Source organism: Cottoperca gobio, chromosome 9, assembly GCF_900634415.1.
Source record: "Cottoperca gobio chromosome 9, fCotGob3.1, whole genome shotgun sequence".
Lineage (NCBI taxonomy): Eukaryota > Metazoa > Chordata > Actinopteri > Perciformes > Bovichtidae > Cottoperca > Cottoperca gobio.
Window position 1 is genome coordinate 14878073 of NC_041363.1, and position 18090 is coordinate 14896162.

An 18090-nucleotide genomic window follows, 5' to 3' on the forward strand; every position below is an offset into this window, starting at 1 on the left:
AAAAACTATAACAGTCACCAAGCTAATATGTCTGTCAAACCTGTTTTGCGCAGACCTTATTTGTTTGTGTTCAGTTTTTATATCTTCTTCAATCTTCTATTTACTGGCTCTATCCTTCTATTTCTCATGCTGCTGCAAAGAGTCAGCCTTCATACAGGCATCTTTAAAAGTTTATTCTAAAAGTGTCTTCTCTTTACAGTATGAATCACTGTGATTGAGTGAGCATTTGTATGAATTAACAATTCAGTGATTATTGGAGGCATTTCGTCAGACTGACAGACATCTCTTTCTTTCCCAGTTTTCACTGTTCTGGTGACGTCTATAATTACTGACAGATGTTAGAGAATTTAGAGCTCCCCTCTGGATCCCCCCCACTTTTAAACACACACACAGATTCAGTCATGCACACACACACACACACACACACACACACACACACACACACACACACACAAATAGCTAGACCATTGCTTTTCAAACCTCCCACACAGATACTACAACTCACCACACTCACACATACACATGAGCGAGAGGCTATGAAAGTACACACACACACACACACACACATGCAGAGGGATTCAGTTACATGGACCTCAGCCACAATCTGGACAGACACCGGGCCCACCACTAAACAGCCTCAAAGAGGGAGAGTGCTAGATGGATTTACCAAAACACACACACACACACACATACGTTCAGCTTGATGAAAGAAATCAATAAAACAACTGTCTGAAGAAATCTGGAGCCAATGAGGACTGGAACAAGACTATTAGTGGGAGAGGGGCCCCACACGACTGAACTTTCTCATACACACACATACACAACCACACACACTACTGGGCATACCTGTAAAGAGAAGGCTCTGAGCGCCGGGATGGGGATGAGGGCTGCCATGAAGAAAGCTGTGACGTTACTGATGGAGGTGAGAGCCACGCTAGCCCCCGTCCTCTTCAGACACTCTCCCGTACGATCCTGACAGAGACGGAGAGAGGGGTAGATGAAAGGAAAAGCAATGAAACTCAGCTCTTTTGATCACATTGTAGCCAAAGGCAAACATGTAATACTGATATGATTGACAGTGATTGCAGCATTTTCTTGAAGCCCTTAAGAGCTCTTAAATAATCCACCTGGGCATGTCTACTTCTGTTTGAAGAATAATGGTAAAAGTAGAAAGAAATAAAGAACATAATGACACTGCCCCTTAAAAGAAATACATTCTTAGTGTAATCATGAATGCGGATTGACTTTTTCTTTTTACTATTTAGTAATAAGTATGCACACACCACTGAATAGTTAGGCAGCAATTGTGTGAAGATTTGAGGACGTGCACGACCACACAGGGAGTGTTTGCAGGCGTGTGCATCTTCGCGTGTATCTGTGTGTGTGTGTGTGTATGTGTGTGTCAGACAGGAGAGATCAGGTTCAGCTCTGTTTAGTTTTCATCACAGCCACACAAAGGAAGTTGGGGGATGAGGGAGGCATAGAGACAAGGGCTAAGAGGGGAGGGAAGCAGGGGAAAACAAAAACAAGCAAATACATGCCTGTGTTTTCCCCCCTCTGGAGATGAAAAGTTACACCGCTCCAAAAGAAACATACACACACACACACATGAGATTGCAGAAACATACACTTTATTTACACTTTTGTAAACTTCGTTTTCTGCCAGTGTTTAATTCTGTATTTTTGATTTATGATCTAAAATAGCGTGCAATGTTTGCCGTTTGTTTTAAAAAATTAAAATATATATTTATATAAATATAATATTTATGCTTTATATGCTTAGATAAGCGGACTGAGTGTGTGGCACATTGGTTGTCAGATGCTACATCACAGGCACAGACAAGCTTTCACACATTCCTCTATGGAGGAGATAAGACATCAGAGGGTAAGGAACAGTGTGGATGTTTGCCTCACCTCGAACGGGATCCGCTTGTTCTGTCCGGTCTCACTGAAGGCATGAGCGAGGAGGAAGACATCGTCCACTCCAACACCCAGAGCCAAGAAGGGTAGTACCTGTAGCACACACACAAACCTCATGAGCTCCATGGTCCACAATGAAGACCAACAGTACAGCTGTTTTGGTAGTTTTTAGTTTCGTATACAGAATGTTACATGTTGTAAGTATTTCTCTCATCATTTTGGCGCTTTTGAGGGTAGAAAGTGCAAAGCAGCCAAACAAATACATCACCATTGACAATATTTCAGATTGCGTATAATCAAGGGATGTCAAAGGATGACAATGAGAAATATTTGATCTCATTGTGTTAATCGTTACAACATATCAATACATGCCAGAGGTATGAGTGTGAGTTACCTGTGTGGTGGCAGCATTGAAGGAGATGCCCAGGAGAGAGCAGAGGCCCAGGCCAGCAGCCACAGACAGTGTCACCAGCAGGACACCCGCCAGCCCTACAGCCCCCTGAGACTTGGCACAGTCCCACCGTAGCATGGTCAGACACGCATAAGCCAGCTGCTCACAAACAGCAAACAAGAAATCATTTATCAATCAACATGTTGTGTGTGCAAGTCAATCCTTTTAACATTTTCCCTCCTCTTTTATTGTGTGTCTTCTTCAATCCAAGCCTTGATCAAAGCTTTGTACAAAATGCATGACCAAATATAAAGTGAAAAAAAGGTTCTACTCTGGCTCTGCTCTCACCATCAGCAGGTATCCACTGGCCACACGGATGACACTGACGTCAGAGAAAGACTTGAGAATATCTTCCAGAGTGGTGGTCGTGAAAGACAAAACCTTCTGAGACGAATTTGCTGCCACACTCTGCAGCACCGCCTACAGAGAGAGAGAGAGAGAGAGAGAGAGAGAGAGAGAGAGAGAGAGAGAGAGAGAGAGAGATAAAGAGGAAAACAATATTAAAAATGATTGAAGAGAAGGAAAAAATCAATAAAGAATCATTGATAGAAATGTAAGTCTTTGAACAAACCTACAAGGGAATGAAAAAGATATAGAATGACTGAAAACTATAAACTGGAAAAGATTGCTTATGAATAAATAAATAACATCTCACAAAAATGTTAAATGGTCAATTGTGTTTACGGTATTTATAATGAACTACTGCTCTTGTTTTCTTTCTAAGAGGTTTGTTTTTTTAATTAAATCATTGCAGGTCTCTACAGAATAAAGTCTAGTAACATTTTCTTTTCCCCACCACATACTTCCCTTAATATACCAGTGCAAATTTCCACCCATTTACCATGCATAACTGACCGTTGCAAACTGATTTCCAGTAGCAATTAACCCTTCTTAATATAACTTAAATGGGTATTACAGTGTATTTCCCTGATTCAATAAAAGCTGCACCTTAGATGACAGCCGAACTGCGCTTCCAAACTGTTTGACAAATAACAGGTAACATACAGTATGCTTCAAGGCAGTAGTAATATTAATAATAATAACATTTATATGTATAGCTTTTTTTATGTTTACAAAGTGCTTTGCATATAATAAAACCAAAAAAAAAGAAACAATATATACAAAAAATAAAAATAAAAAAGGTAATATATGAGGTAATCAGATGCAACTAAACACACCAAAAAACTAGGAACAGATCAAAACTTTACAAAATCAGGAGTCATTCACGTAAAAGCCTTGTTTATAAAAGTGTGTTTTTAGAAAGGATTTAAAAGATGAAACTGATTTTGCCAGCCTAATTTCCCAGCTTTGTTACAAAGTACAGTAGAGCTGTGTATTGGCAAGAATCTGATGATACGTACTCTGTATTAGGGCGCCTGTACTTTGGTATAGAATAAGTAAATCTCACTGTGTGTGTCAAAACAAAAACACATTGCAGCCCTGAATGAGCTCTGCCTCTGTTGTAGAAGGTATTTGGAAGAATCTACAGACAGTACCATGACCCATCCTCTCCCTCTCTCACTATCTCAGGGCAGACAGATGGCTTCAACATTGAACTGCAGTTACTGCTCAGTGGGGAGCAATGCTGGCTGACACACATTAGGAAGCACGCACTAGATCACACACACACTCGCACCCACGTGTGAACTTGCACATGTGTCAGGCACATACCGACATGCATGCACCTTCTACTCTTGCAGACACGCCTAATCGTGTGCAATACACACTGCAAACACACACACATGCACACACACACACACACACACACACACACACACACACACACACACACACACACACACACACACGCATAGTAAGGCTATTTGGCATCTTTTACTTCTTTAATGACTGCCATTGATAAAAACACTGTATTTGAATAAACAATCACACCTCATTCCACCTTACCATCAGTAAACTCTGGGCCCCAAGATAAATGGCGCGCACACACACACACACACACACACACGCAGAGGTTGGGGCCCCCAGAACAAAGACCAGATGATGTCACACATGAGCCACCAATGGGGCCACAGCTGGGAAAGCGATTGTGTGTGTGCACTTTTGAGTGTGTTTGCGTGTGTGTTTGTAGTACGTGAGTTAAAGAGAGAACGAGGACGAGCACGGGAGAGAAAGAGGGAGAGCGCGGGAGAGAAAGAGAGAGAGAGAGAGATATCCAGCACTCCCTTAATGTATTCCAGACATGCTCACCCTGTTGCTCTATTGCTCCTCTCTACTGAGCAGTGAGAGGAAAGCTTTAGTCCTTTACCACACACCAACAGTGATTCTAGTATCTATCAGGGGCCCGGGCTTTGGATGGGGCCTTTCCATGTTCACCTGTATCCGGTCTGTGATTTACAATGTGGTTGGAGAGGATTTAGGGTAGATTTCTTTTCCCTTTTCTTTTTCCTTGCTCTCCTTTCTGGATCTCTCTCTCTCTCTCTGATTTCTGAATGCTTCGTCCCCTTACCTCAGAGTATTTCCTCTGCCAGGCTTCCAGTATAGCTGCAGCCTTTTCTTCATTCCAGTTGATGTGGGAAACCTCCTCGTAGCCCCGAAAGTGCTCAAACATCTGCTTGGGAGTCATCAGCTGGAACATGGTCTGTAAGGCTTGGGCACTGAAAAGGAGGGAAGAGGGAGGGTGGCATAGTGAGAGGGAGGAAAAGGGGAGGAAAAGATGGAAGAGATAAAAGAGGGGAGAACAAAAAGATGGAGGTCAATGAGGTGCAAGTCTTCACTGACAACATCATGTTTACTCAAGAAAATCAGCTAGGTGATGACTAACCCTAACCCTTGTATTTATATCACATTTAAGAGGATTGAAACTTGGATTTTGAAATGTTCAAGACACAAAATCAGTATTCTTCTTTAATTCTCACCACAGACTAGCACTAAAAGCTTAGAACTCAGCACACAGACAAGAAATGCAAATACTGTATCTCGGGCAAAAAAAAAACCAACAGGGAGAAGAGAGAAGCAGAAAAGATGAAACTCATCAAATCAAAAGGCCAGCAATGTGTTTACTTTCTAAACCTCTAAGTAACCTCTGGATTATTATTTGATTTAGTTTATACTTGGCTAGTCTATAAAAAAACTACAAAAAAAACCACTTTAAATCTTGTGTTTACCAGAGATGTGCTCATACGCTTCTTGGAAAATAGTCATTCAGCATGAAAAACAGAATTACAAAACTAGTCGATTTAAGAAATCTTAGTCAGCAGTGCTAAACCAACATGTCTCAGAAATACAGTTCCATATATTATCTTGCCTTAATGCCAAACCAAACAAAGAAGTTATATGGCACAAAAGATTAGTATTTCAGAAAATGTATAGACTGGATTTGATAGTGACAAAGGAAGTGCCAGATCCCATAAAATTAGTGTCTGGTCCTAATCTACAAGAATCCTGATCACGTTCTGACAAATCTTAGGACCATGGTATCCAGTGTAATACAGAATGCACCGTTGAGAAGGTACTAAATAAATCAAATGTATTAGTCATTAAAAAGTGACTTTGGAATAGATTGAAATTTAAGAACAGTAGTTGAGTCAGTCTGTGATTTCAAATCGTCACATTTTACGAACCATAGGAGCAGACATTAGCTAGTCGTTCTCTTTATGAATGTGATCTCTGTAATATGCTGATAATCACGGTAATGGTGGCAGTTAGTAAACAAGATGTAGGAATCGTGTGCCAGCACTAACAGCCCAATGGACAGAGCAGCTAAACCCCACACACACACACACACACACACACACACACACACACACACACACACACACACACACACACACACACAGGCACGCACAGACACCCTAATGACCCAATCTTGCCAGGAAAAAACACAACCACCAAACAAACAACGCACCCCACTGTACTCTGGGACCAGTATGCGTGTAAATGTGTGTGTGAGGGTTTCCCTTTGTGTGTAAATGCATGTGCATGCACCATCCAAACCGCAATTTCACAATAAAATAAGTGGTCCATTAGCAACATGTTGGATAGTTGTGTAGCGTTCCCCTGTTAAAGGAAGCTTCCTATTGCTTGATAAAATGTGCATGTTTTTAATTCCTGTGTATGTTTTATAATTACATAAACATTGTGTACAAAAACAGTAATTAACTGAATGTAATGTGTTTTTTTATGGAGGGAATACGGCTTATTGACACATACAAATGTGTATATTAAGTACCAAATGTATACTACATAATCTTTAAGCTTTGTCCTGATGCCTGTGCTGGAATTAAATCCATGTATCCCAAATCGCTGTATATTTGGACAAACTAGCCCGGCAATAGATCACTCGGTGTGTGTGTGTGTGTGTGTGTGTGTGTGTGTGGGTGGGTGGGTGTGTGTGTGTGTATGAGTGGGTAGTGTCCAAGTAGAGCGCCAGAGCTGAGCAGGAACAGCTGGAGCTCTAAGATTTCACTGGAATCTGCTAATGACTGCAAGATTTACAGCACACCGCGCACACGCACGCATGCATGCGCCGTTTCCGAGCGCATAAAAGAACAAAAAACACACACTCTTTCCAGAATAAGCCCTGCAGTGATCACAGCAGTGTTTATGAGGGTGTGTATGTGTAAGTTTGGGTATGTTACCTGAGTAGGGGTCCGCTGCCGTTCTTGGTGGTCCCTCCTACGATCAGTTCCTCCTGCCAGTGCATGTACTTCCTGGACAGACCATGGCAGCCACCACTCAGGACCTTCGCCACGTCGAATGGCTGGTGCAATAAAAGTAACAGGCGAGAAAATAACTGTCAGCAGCTAGTCTCAAACCAAAGACTATGGTTTATCAAAACATATAAATGTTGCATGTGTACACAGATATTCTGCGCCCAAAGCTTGAGCCTATGTGTGTGCCAACCTTGGTTGAGTTCTTATTTGGCGCAGTAAGGGGGCAATCAGGGTCAGCAGGGTTCAAACAGGGTCTATCCATGTAGCCGTGTCCAACATCTGCCTTTTCCAACATCTCCTCAAAACCTTCCACGGCGAAGTTTGCCTTTCGCAGATCCTCAAGGAACTCCTTCGGGTCAAAGTTGGTCCACTGCAGAGGGTCTTTACCTCTGCAAAGTTAAAAGTAAACAAGACTACTGTTCAACCCTGACTTAAACCATGTTTCAGATGCTGTGTATCTATTTCTGGGCACTTTCTAAATCAATTTTATATAAACTTTTATTCATACTTTTGGCCATCCTTCCTATTTGGAAGAGTAAACCAAATAGTCTTGAAACATGATTACCCAAGCTGTCCATTCTAAAAATCCATCACAGTTTACAGATCGCCTTCCTGGTTCAACTTTGACCTACCAAACGAACCACCGATTATGACCAACATTTTAGTTGTATTCACTTTTAGTTGTGGTTTAGATAATCTGGTTTATTGATCATTTGTTTACAAGCTGTCTGATTGAGCGCTAGTGTTTCTTGTTAATTAGTTATCATAACCATTGGACATAATTGCCAAAACTGTGAAACAGATGACTGATTCAGTATTCAAGGCTGGGTTGCATTAGTCAGATGCGTGAGTGTTATTACCTCCAAATTTTACCTCACAAAACATTTTTGAGAGCAGAAAAGAATCTCTTTCTTGCTAGGTGACAGAAAACAATAAATGGAGACTAATTCCCATCATGCGATGGCACCGTGCTGAATTCCTGCTCCAAACCAGTCCTTGTCTCTCTATGCCTCACACATTCCAATCTCCCTTTCTCTGAATCTCTCTCTCTCTGTCATTCAGACTACATTGTATGTGCTTAACCAGGCTTGGGTTATTATTCCCAGCCTACCAACCAGAACATAGTAAAAACCTTATTTACCATCTGAGACCAAATTTAACACACACACGCACGCACGCACGCACGCACATACACACACACACACACACACACACACATACACAGACACACTCTCACGCTGATGCACTTTCACACGTCCACAATACATACATATGCACTGATGGCAATGGCACACACATATGCATGCACACACACATGCAGAGGTAAAGGTCTGCTGAGTATTACTGTAGCAGCAGGCCATTAGCAACAGAAGGGGCAGACAATGGTGTGAGGCCCAGGGCTGGAGAGAAACTATCGCCAGCGATACGCATGCCAGCAACTACTACAATAGAGCCTTCAGAGGAGACGACACACACACACACACACACACACACACACACACACACACACACACACACACACACACACACACACACACAACACACATGCACACACACTCTTGGTCCTCTGTGGTGTCTTTTTGGATGGTTTTGAGTGTGTTTGGGCAGCTTCTACTAAAGGGGTAAAGACAAGATCCATAGATCCAGATTTCCTCCTTCTCGCTCTTGAAAACAATCTGAAAATACTGTTACCATATACACTAATTGTATAGCCATCACTTAGCTTAGCGTTCAAGGCCTTGTTGTCCCCAAACATATTTTCTTTTATCAGTTTGCCTCAGTGAGAAGAGCCCTATGTGTGCCCAATTAGGATTCTTTAAAATAGCTTTTGATCATTTGACCATAATACCCATAATTTGACCTTGAAAGAGATCAGTCAATCTAATGATATGCTGTGTTGGCATGTTGTGATTGTGCTGACACATCATAAAATACAGATTCTTTCTTGTAAAAAGGAGATTTGCGTACTTACGGTAAATAGAACATTCCAGACTGGAGCTTGGCTCCCTCCCAGAAACAGTCCAAAGGGGTGATGATGAGGCAGGGATGTAGCTTTTCTATGATCTAATTGGACAAACACATGGCCACACACAGCAGGTTTGACACACATTGGAAGCGTACAGTATATAGGAAAAGGCATCAGAGACAAAAAAGATCTGGATTGTGCTGGTCATGTTTCAATAGGATGCAGAGAGTAAAACTAAGTGAACCATTTGAATCTTACCTGATCCATAAAATGAGTTTCTGTGACTAGTTCTCCTGATTTGTAGCATAAGTTTTCTAATTCCCATTGTCTGAAAAGGAGAACAAAATAGTTTCTGTTCAGTATTTGTCATGGCCCTTAAACACCATGAGCCCCTTAGGCTAAACTGATCAGAGGAGGAAAATAAGTCTTTCATCATTATGAGTTACTGCTAGACAAAACCTAGATGAATACAGGCATATACAGTATATACTGCATACATGGGCATAGATGTGAAGGAAACAATATCAGATTATTATATAGAGCAATACAATGCAATACAACAACGACTGAAACTATGTGTATGTATAAACTGAAAGCTTCACATATTTGTTGCAGGGCTATTGTTATTTTCATTGCATTAAATCTGAGACAGAATTCTGATTTATTATTTTGGGTAAATAACCAGAACTCGAATGAATATATGATGAAGACATACAGACAAGAGCACAGGTAGAAATGATGGAATAGTTAGTTACCTGTTATAAAGGTAAACATGAACTCTGCTGGCTCGGATAGCTGACTCCAGGTGCTGCAGGAGCGCATCCACCGTTAAAACATTAGCTCCGTCCTCCCGCGGCGTCTGGATCATCAGCTGAGGGTTAAACATGGCCTCCTCGCCTATATTCTGCCGCGTGTACGTCAGTTCCCGGTTCACACGCCCACCAACTGGATAAAGGAGAGTGAATGTGTTTAAATGTGTGTATTCAAACCCTCAAATATCCAAACACACTTGTAGTGTAAGAAGATGCACTTGTATTTGATCAAATTATGATACAATTAGATTATTATTTTGTACATTTAAGGCTCATCATTTTCAGCTTTTACTGATTTTCAACCAAAACTATACCTAGTTTTCTTTCTTTCTTTCTTTAAAGGAGATGTAAGCTGATTTTATCTCAGGTTTCAGGTCCCCATGCACCCAAGAGTTGGGTCTCTGGTGCAAAAAGACACTGGCAACCACAGTTTGCAGTAATCTAATTACTCTTCCTCAATTCCAATGTGGTCCTTGATGTAAAGACAGCAATGATGAGGGGGGGGATTGGTGTGTAGGTGACACCATACCATAACATCCATACATCAAATTCAAATTGTAACCTTTTTTTCAAATTCAAATTGTAACCTTTTTAACCTAAATTAAATGTATAGATTTTTTTTTTTTAACTCAAAATAATGAGCCCTAAACTATTTATATTGCAGGTACAAATATCTTACAACACTAAACAGAAAGTGAGACATCCTGAACACAGCCGTCCCACTCTCTCTCTCACATATACACACATACGCAAAAGCAGCATCATGTGCTAAAACATCTGTGACTCAAGAACAGACCCTGTGCAAATCAAACACAAAGACATCTCAGCCTTATCGCGTTTGTATCTTAAACAAAAGCACTTTGCTTACAGTGAGCTTGTACCACTACAAAGCCAAACATCCTAAATCCTTTGACTCCACTAGAGTAACATCACTCCAACAAATCCACATTTCACAAAAAACGCTCAATGCTCTACTCAAATTTACTAACAAGTCAGCAGCGCCAGACCACGTTGACTACATATGTGTGTGACAGTGTGTGTATGTGTTTAATGAAGAGAGAGAGAGAGAGAGAGGCTCTCTTCCAGGCTTTGCTCCCAGTATCGTGGTGGGCCTAAGCCCTGTGCGTGCGCTCTGAGCTCTCAGCTAGCCCGAGCTACAAAAGCAGCCTTTCAGGCCCTTTAGCTGCCCTGCTCCACCCCAGTACAGCCAAGGCAAGTCTGGCAAAGTCTCTCAGAAACACACATGAACAAATGCAAGCCATTACAGTCATGCAAGCATGGGAAAATTCCCAATTTTTAAGTCAAATGCAAGTGTAAATAAAAGCTTTATAAAAGTACATGCTTTTGTGCATGTTTCATACTTTCTTTCTTGATGAGATTTGTGTGTGTGCATCCTTTAGTTAAGTGTATCTGTGTCTGATTTACGAGCAGAGGATTTGATCCCTTCAATCATCAGTGACTGCTCAGTGAAAGCTCGGGGCAATTTATAGTCAAAGTCTTTCACTTGCTCACACACACAAACACACACACGCACGTGGAAATTGCCCAGAGAGAGAGCCGACTGTGTGAAAACTCACTAACATTTTATTATGCCGTAATCCAATTTAACAATTCTGCTCGATTCGTGCAACAGCAGGCAAAGATTGAATATTTGCAGTCCATTGTAATGGCATTAAAGTTGAACATGAGCATGCCTGTTCTGCTGAGCTGGACCACCCAGTCAGACCAATGGAACAGGGAGGGAGGGGGCCATGTCTTGGGGCATTAGGAAAACACACTTGATTTCTTTTTTTCTGAACCCAAACAGCATTCCCATCTGATCCTGTCTGAAGGCATGTTTATAATACTCATCATTAATAGCAGGCCTAGGCTAACCGGAGCGACATGCTTTCCGCTGCTCGGCCAACTACACGGCTACGTTACACTAGCCCTCCCTGCAAAAGAGCACGCATGGAACTGATTTAGACCCTACGCACACTGACAGTGCACTAACAAGTCGACTTGTCTGGTACACTCAACACTCAAAGGCAAAGCTGGCCCGAGGCTTGGTTAAGGTGCACTGCCAAAGGGGAAACTTGGGAACACAGGTATGGAGGTATGGAGAAAGAGGTGCATCCATTTTCAGTTTCTGTTTGTGCAAGGAGATGAGGACTGATTAAAAAAGATGGGAGGGATGAGTTTAGAAAGAATTCACTGTCTGTTTTGAACACATTCCAAGTGGATGTGGATTGCCACCCAAAGACCTTGGGTTTACAGCAAGCAGGGAGGAACGGGACAAGTCAAAGGAATGTACTCTCTCTACAGGAAACAGCACATCACGGCCTCGGGCTTAGAGAATTCCACACTTCACGAGGTTACAGCGTTTTGGGGTCAACACTCACACAGCCTCGGGGTGAAATTAACACCCCAGCTGGACCAAGAAAATGTGTGAGTGTGTGAGTGTGCACTGAGGTACTGGCGAGCATGTGCATGTGAGTGTGTGTGTACACACAGCTGTGTTTCTTCAATGACACATATTCCCATATTCCTTCTCCTAAGTAAACTGGTTGACCTCGGCATGTGTTGATATCTTGAAGGTGTCCCGCTCCAGGCTCAGCTGCTGTGACCTAAAACAAAGTGTCACCGACTTTCAGATGCCTCCCATACTAGCTCCTTTTCTGACTCACTTGCTTCGCTTTCAAAACATTTGCTTTGATTGTTGATTATTCTTCATTTGGTTTTATTAACATGCTCATATACAGTTGATGAAATTCTCCCATTTAGAGCGTTATAACCAGCACATATTTGACATGTTTACAAAATAAATTACTTGAATGATATCAATCAATTATTATTTAATTAAAGTTTCTAATTTTTGTGATCGATTAACCGATTTACAGCCGGATCACTAGTCTATTAACAGAAGAGCAATCGGCAACAATTTAATTTATTTTCATTATTTAACCATAATTGTTTTAATTGCGGTTCCTCAAATTCTTAGTCTTCTGTGATAATTAACTAAGTACCTTAGATTTTGGACAACAAGCAATTTGTATATGTCGAGTTGGACTCTGGCGACTTGTAATGGGCATCCATCATTATTTTCTGACATTTTATATACCAAAGAATTAATGCAGAAAATAATCCACAAATAAAAACAACAACATGTTGTTAATTGCAACCCTAAATCAATTTTTTGACCAATCATGTCAGCACCAGCCATCTCTTAATTTGCACACCTGTGTTAATGTCTACTGCCACCTGTGTATATATGTGTTATATCTGCATGTGTGTTGCCTGGTTAATGATCAACACTTCTTAACTAAGCATTTCTCAAAAATAAACCTACACAGAATCGAGTGGTGAGAAGAAGAAGAAGAAGAAGAAGAAGAAGAAGAAGAAGAAGAAGAAGAAGAAGAAGAAGAAGAAGAAGAAGAAGAAGAAGAAGAAGAAGAAGAAGAAGGCCTATGTGTGCCACTGTTTTGGAGCGCTCAGTACGGGTATTCAGTGTGTTGCATAACATTAACCCTTGGTCCCCCCTATTCTCAAAATAGGGGAACGGGGGGCGGTAGGGCCGAAGGGAGAGAAAGTAGGTTTCTAAAGGAACTGACATCACCCCCCTCCTTCCTTTCAGTTCTGAACTCCCCCTAATCTTTATACTCTCATTTTCTCTCTCTTTACTCTATTCAGCTCTACTCTGTGATTGGCCAGATCATGATGGCAATCAGCCCGGCCCCTCTGTCAAAGCCAGCCCACCCCCCTTTCCCCTTGCCAACTTTCTCTCTTTTCCATGCAACACACAACAGCATAGCCCCCCCCCCCCCCCTGCACATCTTTTACTCCTGACAACAGAAGCATCCCTCACTTTCAGGGAAAACATGCACCAGCGGCAAACAACTCCTATAACTCTTGAGTGTGATGCTGGTATGAAAACACACATATACACACCGTGATGCTAAAACTGCACGTACAAATATTACACCTCCCACGAACAGAAACAGGAATGACCTTTCAGCAGATCTAGAAACAGTTTGAAGCCCCTCTGACTTTCACCACCACTAACAAAGCTCTGATATAATACCTGACCAATAAGATGCTAAATGGATCATTCATATATGTGTGTGTGTGTGTGTGTGTGTGTGACCTCATGCATGCATACATGAATATACTGTATGTATGTGCATGTGGCTACACACATCTTTGTGTGTGTGCGTGTGTGTGCAGAGAAAGGATTAGCTGGATTAGGCCCCCTCTCAGCAGGGACCCCCTGTGGTGAGGAGGAAGCCCCCCAAAACCAGGTCATCTCTTTGCCATCAACGACCTCCCATACCCTGAGCCCTGTATAGAGGAAAGCAAGAGGACTACACAGCTGTCTGCAGAACACCTACATGAGGATGTGATCTGGAAAACCATTCCAAAAAGTGATTAATGGAGATGTTTGTATACATCTATCAAATGTTATAGACAAGAAATGTGTCAAAATTACACAACAGGGTAAAAAAAGACTTAACATGGGAAGTTACACCTGTTGCATGAGATGTCACATGCGACCGAACAAATGAACATGCTGTTTATTCATGCATGTTTTCATGTGTTTTCAGATAAGGTAATTGTTAACATAGAAATGTCATCATCTCCATATACAGCATATGCTCAAACAAATGGCTCTCATAATGAAAAGCAGACACAACTGCTTATACTCTAGCAGATTTTCAAGTTACCTAAGAGGTTTAGGAATGAAAGAGAAATGTACAGAAGGCATACCATAGATGCATTTGTGTTGTTACAAATCCTAGATGCATCTTCTCTCAAACATCTCTCATTTGACCTTGCTTGGTCCTTGTTACTGGTTAGTCTGTTCAGGTAGAGTTTCCCATGGTAAAGCCCAACCTCACGTCACCACCTCCTCTTTTCTCTTCCTTCCTGTTTGTCTCCTTCTCAGCTGCTACTGCCAATCACCTGACAGACTTTGATCACTGAGACAAACCCACCTGTTGCCTTCCTCCACCATTCTTCTGCTTCTACCTTCTACCATCTGCTGTCACTCTGTCTGAACCTCACACGATCATTGCTTCTTGGATTTTCCAACTTTATATTGTTGCTGTGACTTTATATCTGGATACATTTAAACAATTGTCTGTGGACATGAGGCATGGCTGAAGACATTGAGAACATATTATATTGTGAAGATGAGATGTGTGAATCACTTCTCTCTGTGTTGTAGCAGCATTAGTAAGAGAACTAGCCGTAATAGTTGTATTGGTTGTGGTAGCAACACACACAGCTGTATATAAAGCAGTAATAGCAGTTTTGAATGTGGGCAATGCAGGTGTGCACACAGCCACAAATATGTGATGAAAGGCTTCACTGAGAGATGGGACCCAATCTGACCCATGCTGAGCCCCCCTCTTTTTCTCTCTTTCCCTCTCTCCTTTCAGCTTTCAAAGAGGAGGGGTCTGCCACACAGGAGAAGAAGGGTAAAACAAGCAAGGTAGAGAGTGGGTGACACATAAGAAGAAGAAGAGGAGGGAAAAAGAGAGAGAGAGTGACGGAAAAGAGAGAGGAAGAAATGATAAGAAACCGTGTGGAAGTTCTCTGACGTGCAGCTGTAGCCGAGTGTCTCCTCATGCAGCTACACACCCCCTTACACAAATGTGACACCCCAGCTGCCAACCCCTGCCCCCCACCCTCCTCTCCGAACCCCCACCCATACCACCCCCCCAACTGCAGCATTACCATATGTATGGCTCCCCTCGCCCCTGATTATGCTAATCACCTGTCCGGCCCCTAAAATGGGTGTATTTAGCAGTCGGCTGGCTCCCAATGCAGCTTCCCCTGGGCCCGAGGTGTACATTCACACACTCCTCAATGGGCAGATTCTTCCACGTTGCTGCCCTCATTCAGGTCTCACTCTCCCCTCCCAACCCCCCACCTCCACCCTGAAAAAAATCCTATTCAATGCCAATGGATTCACAGAGCAGTGGAAAGAGTAGTAGGGCAAGAAAACGCTGACAGAAAGTCTGTGTATGTAGCATGTGCGTGCAGTGGTTGTGGTTCAATTAACAACAACCGACACATTGGACAAATGACATATCAATTAGTGGAGGACGTGAGATTTTATGCTACTGCCATTGTAAGTGATGTAAAAGTGTTCAAATCTCTCCACACATAGTACATTCGTTTGTTAGGTAAAATAAGGGACATAAAAAAATTATTAGAAGAACAACTCTTCCATCAACCCCAGCTCTGTTGGGGAAAATAAAATCTCCTGTATCTCCTGTCAGTGCCTGTCCAATGCAAGCCAGGTGAGCGATCTCCCTCTGCTGCATTTACTGCCATGTGATTGGCCCACAGCCCAGCCATAACAGACCGTGACATGAGCCTGAACAGCCAATCTCAACCAGCCATCTCTCTGTCATTTCCTGGAAAGATGGCCCATAATTCCAGGTATCCCAAAATCACACATTCCAAAGTGTGGAATAGAATACGCTGAAACAGAAATAGTGTGAATGGAAGAAAGACAAAAATAAACTGTATTTATTTTCCGGTTACTTAATTCTTGCATTAAATCTTTTAGTGTTCCCTTTACACATAGTTTATTTTATGGTCAGTAGGGTTGAGAATCATTTGAAAATTATAAATATTGGTGCTAATACGTTACATTGGTTTCGCTGGCGGTACCAAGTCAATCATTTATTTGATACCTCAGTTAAAATCTAACCAAATATCCTAGACTGGTAAATGCATCAGTGTTACACCTGCATTAAATGCTGTTTTTGACCACGTGAGGGAAGAACAAAAAGCAAAAAACACAACACTGACAGGTTATAAAGTTTATATGCTGATTTCGTTAGCAAACAGTGCTTATTTGTTTGGCGACCTGAAGAATGCAAGTCCACTATTCACCCTACTTTAAGATCTGTTTTGCTCTCTGCCAACTCCTGTGGGAAATGTCTGGCTTTTTAGCCGCTAAACGCTCCATGATGTTTACCAGTTAGTCAATAACTTAGTGTAATGTACAGTGGGAGCTTGTTTGCTTAAAACGGCTGCAGCAGCACTGATGAGATCAGTGAAATTAAACCAAAACAGTAAAGTTGTGGTCTGGAAAGCCAAAGCAATGAGCTGAAAGACGCTAAAACGCTCCATAGAGTTGATGGGAACTACAGAGTTGAGTAATTATTCCCTGTGGGTTCGTCACTTTGAAATATCACTTTCTCATAACACAGTTCATCCACCTTTACCAGGGAGACAATGACTGAAAAAAAGTGATACCCATCAGGCCTCACTGCACTTAATAACACAACAGCCAGGTCACAAGTTCCCAATGTCCTCATGCTCCAGTCAGACTTGCAGGGCGGTCTCAGTACAGGAGATTATTTCACTCTGACGCATACTGACTCGATCTGGAGCTCCAAACCTCTCAATCATCTGAGAGAGGAAATGTTTTATATCACTGTATCTTTATGCCTTGCGTGTGCATGTGTGGTACTTGTGTAATTGCTGTTGCTGCCAGATTCTATGACGTTGTGCTATAGGAATTGCAATGAACTATACTGCAACGTATGTAACCCAAGTGTGCCAGAGGGGCTAAAAAATTCCAACCGCCACACACAATTTGGAGATGTTTACAGTATGTTTGCATGAAATATTCTCTGAGCTGCAGTCTGAAAAGCATCAATCAACACCCCAATCTCTCTCCTGGAGTACGGTAGGCACTGCAGCCAAAACACAAACACACTACCGCTACTATACTCCTGCTTCTTCCCTCGCTCGGTCTCCCCCCAACACACACACACACACACTTTGCCTCTGCTGTTTTGTACTTTCTCCACCCCTCTGGCAGTCAGCACTGTGAGGGAGGGAAAAGAGGAAAGGGGAAGAGGGAGGGAGGGATAGGAGCGTAGGGGAGGGAAGGGAAGGAGGGAGGCCAGACCACCCTGCTCTCATGGCAGGGCTGAGTGTTTACATTGCCGTGGCTCACTCTGTAATACATCTGGCATTCTGAGGCCACTCTCTCCAGCCAGAGACGGGGGAGTGGTTGTGGTGGGGGAGGGGGAGGGGGGGCTCGGGTAAAGAGAGAGACCTTTCTGGCTGAGAGGAAAAGAGAGGGATAGAAGAGAGAGAGAGAGAGAGAGAGAGAGAGAGAGAGAGAGAGAGAGAGAGAGAGAGAGAGAGGGAGAGAAGGAGGTAGAGGGGGAGGGTAATTCTCTCCACAGTCTCCTGTGGTCGGTCATTCGCAGGGCTCTGGTTTTTGAATAAGAGCGCCTGAAAGAATGCAAAATGTAAACA

The 18090-nt window shown here is 42.4% G+C and overlaps 1 protein-coding gene across 1 annotated transcript in view; it reads right to left on the reverse strand.

Annotated features, from left to right (window-relative positions):
* ptch1 (patched 1) overlaps positions 1–18090 on the reverse strand; it is a 48697-nt gene that overhangs the window by 23123 nt on the left and 7484 nt on the right. Inside the window, exons 3-12 of the mRNA XM_029439352.1 lie at positions 9766–9955; positions 9269–9338; positions 9017–9108; positions 7235–7433; positions 6970–7091; positions 4839–4986; positions 2660–2791; positions 2315–2470; positions 1915–2013; positions 847–972 (exon numbers count right to left, since the gene is read on the reverse strand). Coding sequence (XP_029295212.1) covers positions 847–972; positions 1915–2013; positions 2315–2470; positions 2660–2791; positions 4839–4986; positions 6970–7091; positions 7235–7433; positions 9017–9108; positions 9269–9338; positions 9766–9955 — 1334 coding nt within the window. The remainder of the gene's footprint in view (positions 1–846; positions 973–1914; positions 2014–2314; positions 2471–2659; positions 2792–4838; positions 4987–6969; positions 7092–7234; positions 7434–9016; positions 9109–9268; positions 9339–9765; positions 9956–18090) is intronic.